The 16211-nt window shown below is 40.6% G+C and overlaps 1 protein-coding gene across 1 annotated transcript in view; it reads right to left on the reverse strand.

Annotated features, from left to right (window-relative positions):
• Window positions 1-16211, reverse strand: part of prkci (protein kinase C, iota) — a 31485-nt gene extending 15274 nt beyond the window's left edge. The window contains exons 1-6 of the mRNA XM_069684826.1: window positions 15899-16211; window positions 6583-6704; window positions 4297-4386; window positions 1653-1703; window positions 537-622; window positions 32-169 (exon numbers count right to left, since the gene is read on the reverse strand). Of these exons, the coding sequence (XP_069540927.1) occupies window positions 32-169; window positions 537-622; window positions 1653-1703; window positions 4297-4386; window positions 6583-6704; window positions 15899-15981 (570 nt within the window). The 5' untranslated portion in view covers window positions 15982-16211. The remainder of the gene's footprint in view (window positions 1-31; window positions 170-536; window positions 623-1652; window positions 1704-4296; window positions 4387-6582; window positions 6705-15898) is intronic.

Consider the following 16211-nt stretch of genomic DNA (forward strand, 5'->3'; position numbering starts at 1 on the left):
ACACCATCATCTTACTCGTCACAGCTCTCACCTGAATCATCGGTCGGCCACACTCCATTGTGACCAGTTTATGGCACTTTTTGTGCACCAGCAGTTTGCAGTTGATGCATTTGTAGCCTTGTCTTCCCAGACCCCAGATTCGGTCTGCACAGATGGCACAGTGGGCTCGCTGAAAAATCATCATCACAAACAGAGCAGACATTATTATTCCTGGAGATGCTGCAGAGGCTGTGACGGCTGCTGAAACATGTAGCCCTGCTGCTCTGGGATCAGTTTCTAACAAAGCCATTGTTCTGTGTCTTTCATCCCTCTTACTCATCAATCAATGCAAAGACAAATTACCGAAGGGCAGTGGATGTCTCACTGGCCTTTAAATAAACATACAGAAACTAAGCTTTGAAAGTACAGCAGACATTTCCCCCACTACAATAAAAGAACATGTAAAATAAGTGAAACACAAAATATTCAATATATAGTACACGAGAGAACAGCCTTAACATGCAAAATACTGTCTAAATAAAAGTGTCGTGTCTCACCCTGTTAAAGCGCTTGGCCTGAAAGGCGTGACCGCAGGCATAGTAAAGTTTCCTCCAGCGTCGGGCTCCACGCCGATATATAGACTCTGTGGAAAGAGTTAAAGGGGACATATTTTAGCTATGCAATCAATTTTCTATTCTTCTAATGTGTTTCTGAATCATGTTGTTTCGTTTTAAAAAATTGTATACATATTTTAATTTAATTACATTTCAGAGCCTCTCCTTCCTCCTGAAACAAACAAGCAGTTTTGCCATTCAAAGGTCAGACCTTAGCCACGATTGGCTGACAGTATGTGGAGCGGCCATGCTGCACTGTCACTCCAAAGTTGTAGAAAACATGGCAGCTCTAGGACCAGTTATTCAGCATTACATGTACGAACCAGAATCTTGGCTCTACGAGCTAGTGCAAGAAGGCAGCCTGAGGTGAATGACGATTGGTCGATTTCAGCTAAAGCAAGGTTCTACGTCAAAAACCTGCAGCTGTTCTGAACGGCTCATTTCAGAGGCAACCTTTTTAAAAATGTCATTTTTGAAAAACACGGAAATTATGCAGTTTTCACTTTTCCACTGTGATTAATTAACACCTAAACACGTGAAACCCAAAATATGAGAATATCCATTCAAAATATATGGCGTCTTTAAGAGAGAGTAAAGTTTGCTTTACCTGTATGTGTATGTTTTTAGAGCGAATATAAAAATTGGAACCCTTCAATTTCTGAGAAAACCTTTTTAATTATCCATCTGATCTATTATTCTCTACCATATCAGTGGTATATTTCATCATCTTATTCAATATATTTAAATTTCATTATCCTATTAATGTCTTTATTTTTCTGGCTGTAAAAATGTGTTCACACATTTAATATAGAAACTCTTTATCGTCTTCTAGAACTACAAATATTTCTACACAATCACAAACTTCAGGTACTAAAAATAAGTACACAGAAATATGTTTTGCTTTTGTAGCTCACAAAGAGGCATCAGTATAAATTTCAGTCTGATTCCTAACCAGCTAAATTCTCCTCACAGTAGGTTTAAGTGAAATTAAAATGAAATACATTCATCCCCAGCCGGTAATTTAGATTAAAACCAAAAAAGGAAAAAGGTTGAACTCACTGTCTTCTCCTGAACAGGGCATGCCAGGCTTCTCTGGTACACATGGGAACACTAGGAAGCAAGAAAACAAGTTACAATTAAAGTTAAATTATATTTATTTGTATTTAATGTTTATTTGTATAGGGACAAGTATGAAGCAAGTAAACAGATGTCCCTAGATGGGCATTTAAAATTAATGAAGTCAACGACAAACACACAAGAGACAAAAACAGACCCAACCATAAAACAGATGCAACAATACAGGATACAAAATATCCTACAATAAAACCAACTGTGAAACAGGAAGCACAAAATCAAACATGACTACATGATTACTACATGAAACACTGTTTCACTTTGAGTTTAAACTGCTCCCAGTCAGGGTCCAGTTTGAGCTCTGCGGGTAAGACATTCCACATATTGATCCCCTGCACAGAAAAAGTGCTTCGTCCAAGTGATAATTTACGAAAGGACATCTTACAGTCTCCGTTAGCTGCTTCACGCGTTACAGAGCCTGATACTCTCAGTGGAACCACAAGGTCGCTGATCACCTGGGGAGCCTGATAATGTAAGCATCTATGGACGACTTTAAGATTTACTTGGGACTTTAACTTAAGATATTTAATTTTTTAGAACATCACAGTGATGTGATCTTATCAGCTTCCTGTCTGAAATCTCTCTATCATTATCATCATCAGAGGCTTGATTGTTGAAGATATCTCAGGATGGGAGTCTGACAGCAGTCTTCTATAGGTGTCTATGCTTCTGACTCTCTCCCATCACTACAGCTGTTAAGACTACCTGTAGCATCACCTTCAGCAATTCATCATGAAATTCACTCATGTTGTTTTTATGATGATGCAAGGTGTTCGTGTGTGTGCAACGTACAGTAAAGTAAAGAAAAGACACAATCTTAAGAAGCAGACAGATTATCTGTGTGAGAGAGAGAGATGAATCGAGCTAGACTGGGGGCAGTGTGAGTCAGAGGCCAGGCGTGGGCTACAGCCGACAAGCTCGTTAGCGAGCAGACCTGGCGACCCCCCTGCGGCACCGTCACGTCCTCTCCTCCAGCCCCTCCCCCATCCATCCCTCCGTCCATCCTCTGCCGTCACGCTGGCATCAACTGTACTCTTGACCCCTCACCTCGGATTTGATTAAAACTTTACATTAACTACACCGCCCCTGTGTCCGCTACCCTCAGGTTATATGCTCATACACACAGAGCCTGTCAATCAAATGTTCCGTATTACTCTACATATACAACCCCCCCGCCTGACGTCAGAGTTAGCCCTGACCTCCTTGTTCATAAAGTTGTACTATTTGTCAAGAATGCTAAGCTCAGAGGAGGACGTGAACTCGCTCAGGGGCCTGTAGACAGACGTCAACAGCGCATGTAATACTGTTTTTACAGGTCAGCGCCACATTAACCGTATGTTTAGATGTTCTTGTTATGTACAGCATCATCTCTACCATCTGTGTTCAGATACAGTCAGAAATGTAAATGAAAGGAGACAGTTTAGAAAGGAAAATAAATAAATGCAATCTGCTTAATATTGTCATCAAACCAATAAATGCATTTTCTCGACCTGCTCGCTGCCGTGGGTAACAGCAGAACAGCTTCTTGTGTTGGTCTGAAGCAGACGTTCACAGGTATGTAAACTTCAATGACTGTAGTGATTGTTTTAGTTACGTCTCCTCTCGCCGTTCCTCCTCTACTCTGCTAATCAGGAACAGATCGGCTGCAGGAGCCGTATTTGTCAACAGAGCTGTCAATCATCATTTTGAGAGCAGCAAATAACTAATTAGAACTAAACTTGTCAGAAAAATGAACACTTAGACATAAATCAGCATGATAAGAACTAACTATAATGACAGAAACCATGTTTGAGAAACATTTTTTTGCTGTGTATTTTGATTTTATAATTTGACTCATGTCGCACCTCACCTCACCTCACTTATTACCGCATTATTATTTAACCTATTTTCTCCTTCAATTATCAGCGTTTCATCACCTTTTAAATTAAGTTCCTCACTCAGGATAATAATGATGTTACTTGTTACTTGTAATTAACAACTCCATCTCTTACAGATGAACACTCTGGTATAGCTGTTTTGAGTTACATGAAAACACATTGCATGATTACGTTCAATATTAGCATTAGAGATGTAAGGGATAATGGATAGTAAGCAGGATGTTATCGCGGAATGGACCCCCGACAGGATGAGCAGGACCCCGACGCGAAGCCTGTTTGAGGGAGGTAAGCATCCCTCAAACAGAAGACCTTGCAGAGCGGGCGATGAGCGGAGGAGCCTGCTCATCTTCAAAAATTTACCGGACTTCTTTGGGCGGATTTAGATGATTATAGTTAGTCCTCTGGATTGTGTAATTAGAGCCGCATCTGTAGCAACGGTCTGTTCTCCATAACAACGGTCTGTTATCAAGAAATAACAGACCTTGGAATGCCGTAATTTGACGAAGTATTTAACACAGCCGTGCACTAACTATTGTTATACTGTGGCTCAGTGACCAGAAATAGAAAACACATTAATGACACTAACTTGACCTGGTTATAAAAAGTACCAAGTCCCTGGTGTGAATTAAAGACTTACCAAACACTATCTGTCCTCTATATAAACTGCCTGTGTGAGCAGCAGTAAGACCCACCGTGGATAATGAGCTCCGAGTCTTTGTTGATTTCGTAGAGACGCAGAGCTTCTTCCAGCTCCAGCTGAGACGACACGGTGCAGGGGTCACCTGACAGGCAGAGGAGAGACCAGATGTCAACCACCACATTAAATTACACTCACAGGAACAAGCTACTGGAAGATATCAGGTCAAGGAGGTTTTACATCCTCTGCACAACATTTAAATGAAACATATTTCTCCTCTAGGTTTCACTTAAAGTGGAAGCAGACATTTTTAAGTAAGTAAAGACAAAGCAGCTTGAAGACGATATTTTCTTTTTATGTTCGAGAACCAGGACAGACATCACATTTGGAGGAAAGTTGTCTCTTTACGTCAGTAATAGTAAGAAATTCAGGCTAAATCTCCCACTGTTCAGCTGTAGAAAGTGAGTGTTTATTTTACTACAGAGCTGCAGTAAAACGTTGTCAAACAGATAATTAGTCAAAGAATATTTGTGGAATTTTATAATCATTTGTTGGTTTTATTTCTAAGCAAAAATGCTGAATATTTGGTATTTTCAGGTTCATTATGAGAGGATTTTGATGTTGTTCTTTGATACGACACATAATAGTAAAATGCATATTTTTTCTATTAATTTTAACAAAAGATTAATACATTAATTAAAGAAAATAATCTGAAGTTTGAATAAAATAAAAAAAGCTGCAGCCACCATTACAAGGACACATTGCTAAAGGTTAAACAACTTTTGCAATGTTGTTACATTCGTATATTTCTTTCCTGGCTGCATCTCATTTATGTATGTTTTTGTAAGAAAAGCTACAATCCAGGCTCTTATTGTGCTCCTCATTGGCTGTTTAGATATTTGCATTTTCTATATTTTATATTTTCTCACCTTTTTACATTTGGCCAGTCCCATCTCTCTTTTTCCTTTTTATCAAGTCTATTTATTCTTCACAACATGTTCTGTTCTGATAATGGGAACAATGTTTATCAATTGCAAGTCATCTAAGATTAAAATGAATGGCAAAACAGCAGAAGACAAACTGTAACAAAGCAGGAACAATTAAGAGTCCAGATTTCCAGTTCATGAAGAAAAAGGTTTTGAGCGTTAAAGCCGAGTTATAGAACATGTGCTCTGCAACATGACATTTAAATACAAATGTGCAGGTTTGATATAAATTGCAACACATGAACTTTAAACATTGAAAAGTGTAAAGAGTGTAAGTAGAACATGCGGCAGTCGATTTTAAATCTCATCCCTTTAATTGTAAAGGCGTTTTTGTACAGAGATCAATTTGAGTCAATAACTGAAATACCACCGAGACGCAGATCTGATGATGTCTGTATCATAAACAGGTAGAGTGTGCGCCAAGGCCAAGGCCATTGATCCTATTCTAAACTAATTACAACTATAAGTCGCTGCTTTATAAATAGCTTCAGAACTGAAACTATGACACCCAGTTTACATCTGAGATAATTGTACCAGATTACCAGTGGGTGGACTGTGCCAGTCATCATATCAAAGGTAACATGTGACGCCCCTGTGCTGTCTGGTTTTATCTTTACTTACATGTTTTAGTTACAGGAAGTGAGGGCATCATTTTCCACTTATCTTACAGAGAAAATAAAAACAGGAACTACATTGCTTTGTGAGGAACTTTATCGTAAAACTTCACCACAACACAGACGTATGGATCACAGAAACACATAAGCTGCATGTGGTGTTTGGATCCTTAGAACCAGGGTTAAAAAAATTAATTACAGATCCATGTTTTAATTATCCTGTTAATGACGTGAGTTCTCATCGCACAGCTGAGCGTGTGTGGTTTCTATGGACGGGGCAGTAGGTGAGACAGCTCCCGCCGAACAGAGCACTTCATTATGACCATCAAGCAGCTTTTCTTTCTCAGACAGGCTAATGACTCCGGTGATTGTCTGTGTGTGGCCACCAGTGGGAGCTGATCTGAGGCTAATGAGTTTGGGCAGGCTGACCTTATCCTGAGCAGAGCAATGTGACGGCTCCATCTTTCCTATGACACTATTACTGCTGCCCGACTAACTGGTGACAACAAGGACTTGAGTCGGGGGAGGGGGGCTTAAACTCCATGAATGACAAGAAATTAATAGTCTTTTAGACAAGTCAGAATTTGCATTGGCAAATGCCAAACTAATAAATTTAATCCACCTGATTATGTCTGATGTTGTCATAACTTGATCTTTCCTGTAAAGTGAATTTTCAGAGATGTGTCTCAAGGCAGGGAAACAGTGTCCGGTGAAGAGTTTAAGGGTCAGGGGGGGACGTACCTTCCTCGTCGATCCACTTCATGGTGAAGAGTTGGTCGTTGTCCATGGAGCACATGTCCTTCACCTCCCCGTACAGACCCTCGTATGAGATGGACGGCTCAAAATGAGTGATCATGATGTCCCTGCAGAGAAGACAAATGCATAAGCTATTTTACTTTACCGTCTTAATTAATCTGGATGAAACATTTCAACATGAGACATTTGCATCACAGCTGATTCCTGACGACATGACCGAAACTTTTTTTTTGGAATGATCAATTATTAAATTTTTTGTACATCGTTCATATACAGTAAGTCACAAAAGGTCACAAACTCAGGAAACCCTGTCTTTGTGTTACCTTACATTGAAATGCTTCAACACATAATACCTGCAGGTGTATGGGAAATAGTAGGTCAAAAGCAAATAATAAATTAAATAAAAATAAATCTACCATGCCATAAAAAGAAAAAGAAAATGTTTAATTTATAAAAAGGGGATGTAGGGGGCGCTGGTTTAGCAGGCGCCCCGTGTACACAGGCCATAGTCCTCGACGCGCTGATCGCAGGCTCGACTCTCGGTCTGCTGATCATTTGGTGCATGTCACCCCCCACTCTCTACTCTCCACATTTCCTGTCTCTCTTCAGCTGACCTATAAATAATCGTTAAACAGGGAATGTATGTTGGGGCTGAGCAATTTGGAAAAAATATTTAATTGAGGTTATTTTGACTTCTGTTGCAATTTCGATCTGATTAGCGAAATGATAATTTTTGCAACATTATTCTCATTATCATTAAACAAAATTAAAATGATTGTGGTGTGTGTTTTTGTGGGGATCTGTACCAAACAAAGGTATTTGATCCACATGTCTGTCTGTGTATGATGTGTTGGCCAGAAATTTAAATAGTATTTTGAAACACATTTCACCTTTAACAAACGATTAATTAATTGTTCAGCCCTAATGTATACACTATTATAGTTTATTCCCTGTTCTACTGAGTACTACTGACTTAAAGCTGATTAGTTTTTCTTAGCTTAACAAAATATTAAACACAGACACAACAAACTTTAATCTTAAAATATTGTTCTCTTTCAAGTTAATGGGCCTTTACCCGGCTAATATCTTCATATCAATGTAGAAATCCATTATACAGACACACTCCAGAAACACACACAAACACCTACTTATAAGATATTAGGGATGGGAATCGCAGGGTAACTCACGATACAATACTCGGCCCACGATAACGATAACATCACAATACAGCAATAATTGATATTTTGCAAGACAATCATATAATGAGACATCACGATATGTGATTAACTGAAGAACACAAAATGCCCCTTAAAAGGTGAAGCGCATAATTAATGTATTATTCACTGCAATTGGGTGTTGACACAAATTGAGATAAACGATGATGCAGTGACTCAAATTAAAATATCGATATTTGGAGCCAGCAATACGATAATTGTATCACACCAGTCGGGACGATGACATGTTGTTACTTTTGCTGTAACTGTTACATTATCATTTTATTTTTTTATATTTGCTTTTTTTGGCTTTCTTTGTAGGACACCTGAAGAGAGACAGGAAATGTTGGGAGTAGAGAGAGGGGGAGGACATGCACCAAATGATCGGCAGACCAGGAATCGAACCTGCGATCAGTGCGTCGAGGACTGTAGCCTCTACATTTTCATTTTTGATTGAGTCTACAAAATGTCAAACAAAGTGAAAGCAAATCTTCCAGACGGCTTTTAAAAACCCTAACCCTAATCCTCCATTTATACACTATTATATCAAACAGATAAAGTACGAAATCCTCATATTTTAGAAACTGTGACCGGAGAATATTTGGCTTTCTCTGTTTAAGAACTTGTTTCATTAACAATTAACATTAATTTAAACACTCCTTTGCTCTCTCAGATGAACCAAATGGAAAAACCCATCCAGACTTTTGATTGAGAAAAAAAGAGGTATGAGGGGCGCCCTTCTTTTCGTTAACGCTGCTGTGTTTGAGTCAGTCTCTCAGTCTGTCACATTAGCGTGCGTATTCATCCGTACAGCGTGATGGTGGGTGTGAGAAAGAAGAGAGCAAAACTAAAAAAATGAGAAAGGCGGCAAAGTAACGAGGGAGAGAGCCACACACTGAAGCAGAATGAATCAGAGGCGATGGCGGCTGTAGTTGTGTTGTGACCGCTGTGGTTAAGGATCACTGTCCACCACTGCACTCCATCAATTCTTAGAAAGCAGAAAAAACCTCTACACTCGCCTTACCGCTTTTAATCAACAAGCACATCACTCTCAGCCTCCTCAGCTCACACAAACATTATGGTGAGACCTGGGATAAGGAGCCTAGTGGTGGGTAACCGAGACCATCTACCCCTGAGGATGGGATCATCTGTCACTCGTCGTTTCATGGCGGCGTTAAGGATTGATGTTGCCTGTGCGAAGCCCTCTGGTCAGCCTCTGCTGTGTTTTACAGCCCAGAGAAGGGGGGATGGAGATGGTGCACACATTGGCTTTTACAGGTCTGCAGGCGACAGGGGTCTGAGCTCGTGTGTGGGATCAGGGCAAACGTAGTGGGCTGAACAAGGGGATAAGAATGGTAAAGAGGGCGAGTAAAGAGGGAGGTAAAGAGGGGATGATGTGTAAAATATGTCCCACCGGCCAGGGAGCGACCCACAAGGACAAGGTGGCCGCTCCCTTTACGGCCATCGTCAAAGCCGGACCCAGTTTTTCATCAACTTAAGAGCTTTAGAGCAGGATGATTAAATCCAAACACATGGAGAAAACGATTCACACTTTCAAGGACGTCTGCTGTACAAGTCCAAGGACGGAGCAGAGTGTGTAAGGTCACTGTAGGGTCAGGAGCAAACACACACAAATAGCACCAGACTGTGATTTATGGCTGGTATTTGGGTTACACATAAATGTTGAGCATCTTAAGAGTATGGCTCATGATGATGCAGCTTCCCACACAGCAGGTGCCAAATTGTCTTAACTGGAAACCCAAATAAAGAATGAGTAAAGCTTTGTGATTAAGAATAAAGTGACGTAAGGTTTAGACTGATGCCGCCGCCTCCTCCTCCTCCTCGTCTTTTCTCACCTCCATCCTGCTGGTGTTAATCATTGCCTGTGAGGAGGGGGGAGGAAGAGACTGGCAGCCACCTCCTACAGTCTGATCTAGCACAAGAATGGCCGCTCTACTTCCTCCTAAAGCCCTGATAACGTCAGAAGATAAACACACCAATGTGAAACTAAAAGGTTCCCACAGTGTGACTTCAGACAGGCAGGCAGCTTATTATTGCCCAGCAGGTGACTTTAACTGTGTCACATGCAACAGGACCTGCGCTGTGGGTGTTCATTAAACACTGTGAGTCTAAACTGTAGTTAAAGTTTAGCCACGTCTCAGGTGCCTCAAACAACATCCTCTGTGACACAGATACAAGCTCGGCTAATGGCTGCAGCAGTTAAGGGAAAGCGGCGGAGACTGTGAAGAGATAAAAATAAATTAGAAGCAAGAACTCAAAGACTTTCCCAGAGGGTTTTTTTTTTGTATTTCAAATGGCTTTAAAGGTTTTTATGTGGTGAGATAATAATCCTTTAAATTGCTTGAACATTACTTTGAAAAGCTAACAATCGTTCCAGTAATTCAATGACACAAAAATGCCAAATGTTTGCCGGTCCCAGTGACTGCTCAATTAAATCGCTTTAGTTTCAAGAATGTGAATTTAGGGGGATTATCAGTGGATACACGGAGTGTGAATGAACTACGCTACTGCACGCACGTCATAGGAAACCCATTTCCTTCAAAATAAAAGCGCAGCATCAACTTTTTGCCACAACATTTTTTTCCAAGCACACATCCATGACCCACTTTTGGGCCCTGACCCACCAGTTGCGAACCATTGTTTTAAACCATTTTTAAACGGTATCTTTTTGAGTTTTAAACAATTGTTAAAAAAGGTGTCAGGAGGCGCTGGTTTAGCTCAGTTGGTAGAGCGGGCGCCCCATGTACAGGGGCCATAGTCCTCGTCGCACTGATCACAGGTTTGACTCCCGGTCTGCCAATCATTTGCTGCATGTCATCCCCCACTCTCTATTCCCAACATTTCCTGTCTAACTTCAGCTGTCCTGTCAAATAAAGGCAAAAGCCCCCCAAAAAAAGATGTCAGTTTTAATGGCCCACTTGATTATTTTGTCTTCAGAAAATAAAGAATGACTACAGCTGAAATGATAAGGAAATTGTGATTCACTGAAAATGTCTTTGCGACTATTTTCATCCCCTGGGAGAAGATTAAAACAATACGTTTAAATATCTGTTTTATCAGCTTTTATATTGACTGAACTTAACTGAAGTAGCAGTGACAAGTCAGATGAGCGAAAAAAAATGCATCGTGAGCCATACGTTCATCTTGAATGGAATCTAAAACTCCATTCAGAAAGAGGAGACGTGTGTCAGACAAAGAGACCGAGCTGTGTGGATTCCTCAGGGTGATTAAGGCAGAAGGATTCTGCGGAGGGCGACTGGGAGCTCATCACCACTGAGTAGATGGGAGGAAGTGGCATTCCACACAGACCTGGCATTCCTCTGCTCTGCACTGTCCTACAGTACAGCTAAATTAAAGAGGGAGGAGGAGGAGGAGGTGGGGAGTGCTGGCCTGTGCCCCTGGCGTCTGAACTGCCAAGAGTAGAAACTCTGCAGCCCCATCTGCCCAGCATGAAGCCATTCGTCACTGGTGAGTGCTCAAGCAGGAAGAAGGGCCTGAGTGCCTCTCTGGGCTTCCATGAGCACCCAGGACCATCCATCTCTCTGTCAACTATGCACGGGTATCCACGCACGGGTGTGCCCCCTGAAACACCTTCACACAACCCATGTGCACATGCTCAGGTAACCAGAATCTCATGCAAACACACACACACACACACAAATAGAAAACTAATAAAGAAATCCACATGCTAGATTACCAAAACAGCTACACAGACACACCCAATTCACGTACAAACACCTGCATCGTCCCACTCCACCCCCACTCAGGTCAGGGTGAATGAGACACAGACTGCAGGATGCTGTAGTCTCCAGGCAACACAGCCCACCTGTGGTGCTCGACAGGAGGGAGTCTTGCTCAACGCAGCACAAAAGCACCAACCAAACACATTCCAGCTGAGCCCGGAGACAAGGTCGCTCGTATCTGCAGACAAGATGCATGAAAGCTAACACTTGTACTGTGTTACACACAATGTGCAGGATGTGTAGAGGCTACACCAAAGGCAATTCTTTACATGTTTGCAGCTGCTGAGAATCAGTGATACTCAAACTCGTTAGCTACAATCATGAGTGAAGAGTGATGGGTGGGTGAGGGGTGTGGGACTTTGTGGTTCAGTGCTTGAGGGGCTTTTAAGGCAAAAGTAAATGGCAAGACAAGGAACGCTTCCCATATTTTAAACAAAGCCGAGCCTTGAAGCACTGATGCAGATGGCAGAGTCTTTGAAAAACAGGAGCGACTCCCCTCAAAAGAGTAAAATAATTGAACTGCTCCGTCGAGCCAGTGTAATCCCAGTTTCCTGCCAAACAACATGCCTTGCACAGGAATCCTGAAGTAGATCTGGCACATAAGAAGCCTTGTGTTAGACAGTGTTGGCAACTCTGCAAAACAAAGATTTTTCTTTCCTGACATGGTGAAAGACTGGCACCAAAATATAGATGTGATATCAAAACTTTCGGTAAGGTATAACTTGGAGCTTGTGTTCACTTTGTCTTCAGAACTGAGCTGACACCAACGTTTGTGTGATCTTAAAAACAAGCAACAAGGCGAGCTGACCGGTAAACACGGAAAGAGGAAAGCATCAGAACATTGCTGTCCTCAGCGCACAACAGCACATTCCTACAACTAGACAAATATTTGGTTAAAAACCTGAACAACTGTTCAGCAAACACAGACGATGCACTTTGTGAAACTCCACGCACTCTTGTTTTTAAAGGGGAATGGTCAAACTATGTATTTAGCAGGGAGACCCACAGCCAACCTGCAGGATCAGGATGAAGCTTGAAAGGCTGAAAAAACTGTGTTGTCTTTATTAGGAAGCATTCCTTTGGTTCCTTTGTTTGCACACTTAATAAATACATACAAAGGATGCATTACATAACCATCCATCATGAGGAAACTTGTGATACAAGTTATATGTTCTAACGTAGAGTTTTTAAACTGTCAAGCATTAGATTCTGTAATAATTGTATTGCAGTCCTACAGGAGTATATGTCGCTACTAAACTGCATAAAGTAAGAATTACATTATTTTAAAAAAACAGATATTAAACCAAATATAGATAAATTTCATCCATTCATGGATAAAATGAAGGATACACTTTAAAAATAAAAGCTACTCAGGCTGCAAAGAATTACTTGTAACTGGGGTGTAATACAATCTCCATTTCTCTGTACACTGTAAGAGTTACACACAGAGGTCTCAGCATTGCTACTAAGCTAAAAAGATAAGTTAATTAATTGATTTATTGGTCAAAACACAAACATTCTGAAAATACTTTGACAACTTCTGAAAATCTAGAGGGGCAAAAAAACATGATTTTCTGCTATATTTATTTTAACCTCCATTTCTGAAAATAAAAAAACTATAAAAGATGCAAATTGTAGCAGTGGGAAACTGTGATTGACAATTCTCTGATATTCTATAAACAAAAAGATTGGTTAAAAAAAATAATCAGGAAAGAAATTAATTATAAAAAGTAATTGTATGACGCAACTCTATCACCATCTCTGTAGTCCATCGCTAACCATTGTACAGGATCAGCATCACCGTCAGTCTCTAGTCATGTGCTCAGTGCATTTGTAGCCTCTCTATTGACCATCAGCCTGAATGAGAGGAAAATGAACATGAGCGAGTGACAGGCTGAGACTGCTACAGGCTGACACCAGTCTGCTGCTGCTGCTGCTGCTGGCGCTGATCGACCACAGACATGCAAATAGAACAGAATGGACTCAGAAAGGACACTACAATGAAAATAGATGAGCTGAGACACGTCCACCGAGTGAGGACACAGAGAGAGCCAAGTTTTTTTTGTATTTGGACAAGTTCAAAGAAGGCTGATATCATAGATTATCAATTAAAAAAACAGAAAAGGAACTTATCAATAAAACTAGCTACTGTAGTGTTTGGATAGCGGGGAAACCTGCAGACTCTGGGGCCATATGTCACATGGTGGAGAGTGGAAAGCATTGAATTTTAATTTTACATTACATGACAAAGAGAGGGAGCAAATCCTGCCATGTTGAGAAGCTGAAAACTGTTCGTAAATCCCTGAGACTAGTAATAAATCAAAATAATTCCTTTGATGATTAACTAATCAATTCATGGACTAATAGTTTTTCTCCAATGTTTACATCACTCGTTCACTACAAGTCTAATTTTCATTGTCAGATATTCTTTTTTAGGCATTTGCACTTTTTAATCATAATGTTTTAGAAGGGGTATAAAAGTTCTGTTGTTACAGTTTTATAAAGACAGTTACACTACAAGGTAATACTGCTGATTTATACTGATTTACTGATTTATGATATGTGATCTGCCTGTATTAACCTACAGTATAATATTGATTCAGTGCAGTCTCTGCTCAGTCTCCCTCTCCTAACCTCTGCAGGGAAACCATAACAACACTTTTGACATCCTGGCTTAATGCATGCTGATAGCCAAACAACGAGACCACTTTAATGCTTTCCCGCTCTGGCAACATAGCTGAGATTCCTCAGCAGCAACCTCATAAATACTTGAGATGCTTTGCTCTGTAGATGACACCTAATGATCAACACACATTACAGAGTTCCAGAGGTGTGTCACAGAGCCGCTGAGAAATAGAACAGGTCTGGCTGAGGTGACTTGCACTTCACGTTTTTCAAGTCTTGGCCGGCCTCCAATCAATGGCTCCATCGAGCAGAGACGGAGGGGCAGGGAGTGGCATGAAAACAACTGGGTGACCAATGATTTCCATCCGGAGAGCCAAGAACGATACTAAAACAGCTGAGCTTCCTTTCACCAAGCTTGGTATTACAGAAACTCAAACACTGTCATCTTCTAACCCGACACATGGCATTCATGGATATTATATTGGTATATGCGTTTATAATCTATTGTTTGTCTTGTATCCAAGTCATTTAGGTTATCTTTAAGCACTGCAGAGATGACTGGTTAGAATTAGAGCGGAGGTAATTAAACAATTAAGTAATTAGTCAGAGATGGGAAATGAATAAGCAGCAGTTGTTATAACAAACAAATCATTTAAGTCTTTAAATAAAACAAGAATTTCAAATATTTCCAAGTTTCACTTTGACAAATTATATTTTATACTTGTGACGTTTTTGGTGTGTAAACCAGATAAGTGACTCACGAACAAAGACCTTGAGTTTTCAGAATTTGTGGCAGGCATTTTCACTTTAAATCTGACATTTTATAAGTTAATTATTACTTCACTAAAATAATATAAAATTAGTATATCCCTTGGTTGAAGCACTGTTTGGGGCTAAGGTTGGATTCAGGTTCAGATATGGGGAAAAGTAAGGTAAAGATATGTGGTATCAGAAATGAAATACTTGACCATACCAGCTGAGGCTGACAGTTCAGTTTGAGCTCCAATATAAGACTGCCCAACTTTATTAACAACAACATTCAATCTTCATTTGGTTTACATTCCACAATAGTTAAGCTACTGTGATTGTATCAGCATCAGTAAACAAACCTATTGCCATAATTGTCCTGTTTGTATGTGTCCCAACCGGTCCCAACCCTAAATGCTATAACATCACTCTTTAGCAGCATGTTAACTAGCCAAAACTGCCAACAGGACATATATGTTAATCAGCGTCTAAAAACACAACAGGCTGGTTGTAAACCTTATCAAAATTGGCTACTTTATGAGTTACTTTAGTTAGCATCAGCTACTAGTGACAGGCAGTAAAACTAACAGCCAGTGCTAGCTGCTGTTAGCTCGCTGAGCTCCACACCTTTCAAAACTGTGTCAGAATTAATCTCGTAGCACGATCAACAAATACTTCTGAATGAATATAAGCAGCTTGACAACTTCACCATCTAGCTGACACATTTCTTAAATACCACAGAGAGCCCGGCTTTACGCTGACACAGTGTCTGGACAGTTTCACCTGTCTGTCTACTCAAGTTTACCTAAACCTGGTACCCAACATTAGCAAGCCGTTAGCTGCGTTAGCTAATGTTAGCCAACTGGTTAGCAATCTTTCAGAGTCTAAAACTGCTTTAGTTGGCTTATTAACTGAACAGGTGACGTGCTGGAAGAAACCGGGACTTCTTACCCTTTATAATAAGCTTTCACCCGGACTTGGTGGGAATTCTCGCCGGGGTGGGACATGGTGCTGTCCCGCAACGTCGGCATCATAAGCTCCGCCGCGGTGAGTCCAAGTCACCGATGCCTTCCTTCCTTCTTGGGCTCCTTAGTTGTGTACCACACCCCAAAACACTTTGTTTGTACAGTCCGTCGAAAAAGAAGTACCACACGAGACTATCGATGTTAAAAATAAAGGATTGACCCTTCTCAAGAGAAACAAAAATAACATGTAAAGTAAAGAAAAACTTGCGGGGTCCGCCAAACAACTCCCTACTGCAAAG

The sequence above is a fragment of the Semicossyphus pulcher genome, unplaced genomic scaffold (genome assembly GCF_022749685.1).
Source record: "Semicossyphus pulcher isolate SPU_LCO1_2020_fin unplaced genomic scaffold, fSemPul1.0.p SCAF_7, whole genome shotgun sequence".
Classification (NCBI taxonomy): Eukaryota; Metazoa; Chordata; class Actinopteri; order Labriformes; family Labridae; genus Semicossyphus; species Semicossyphus pulcher.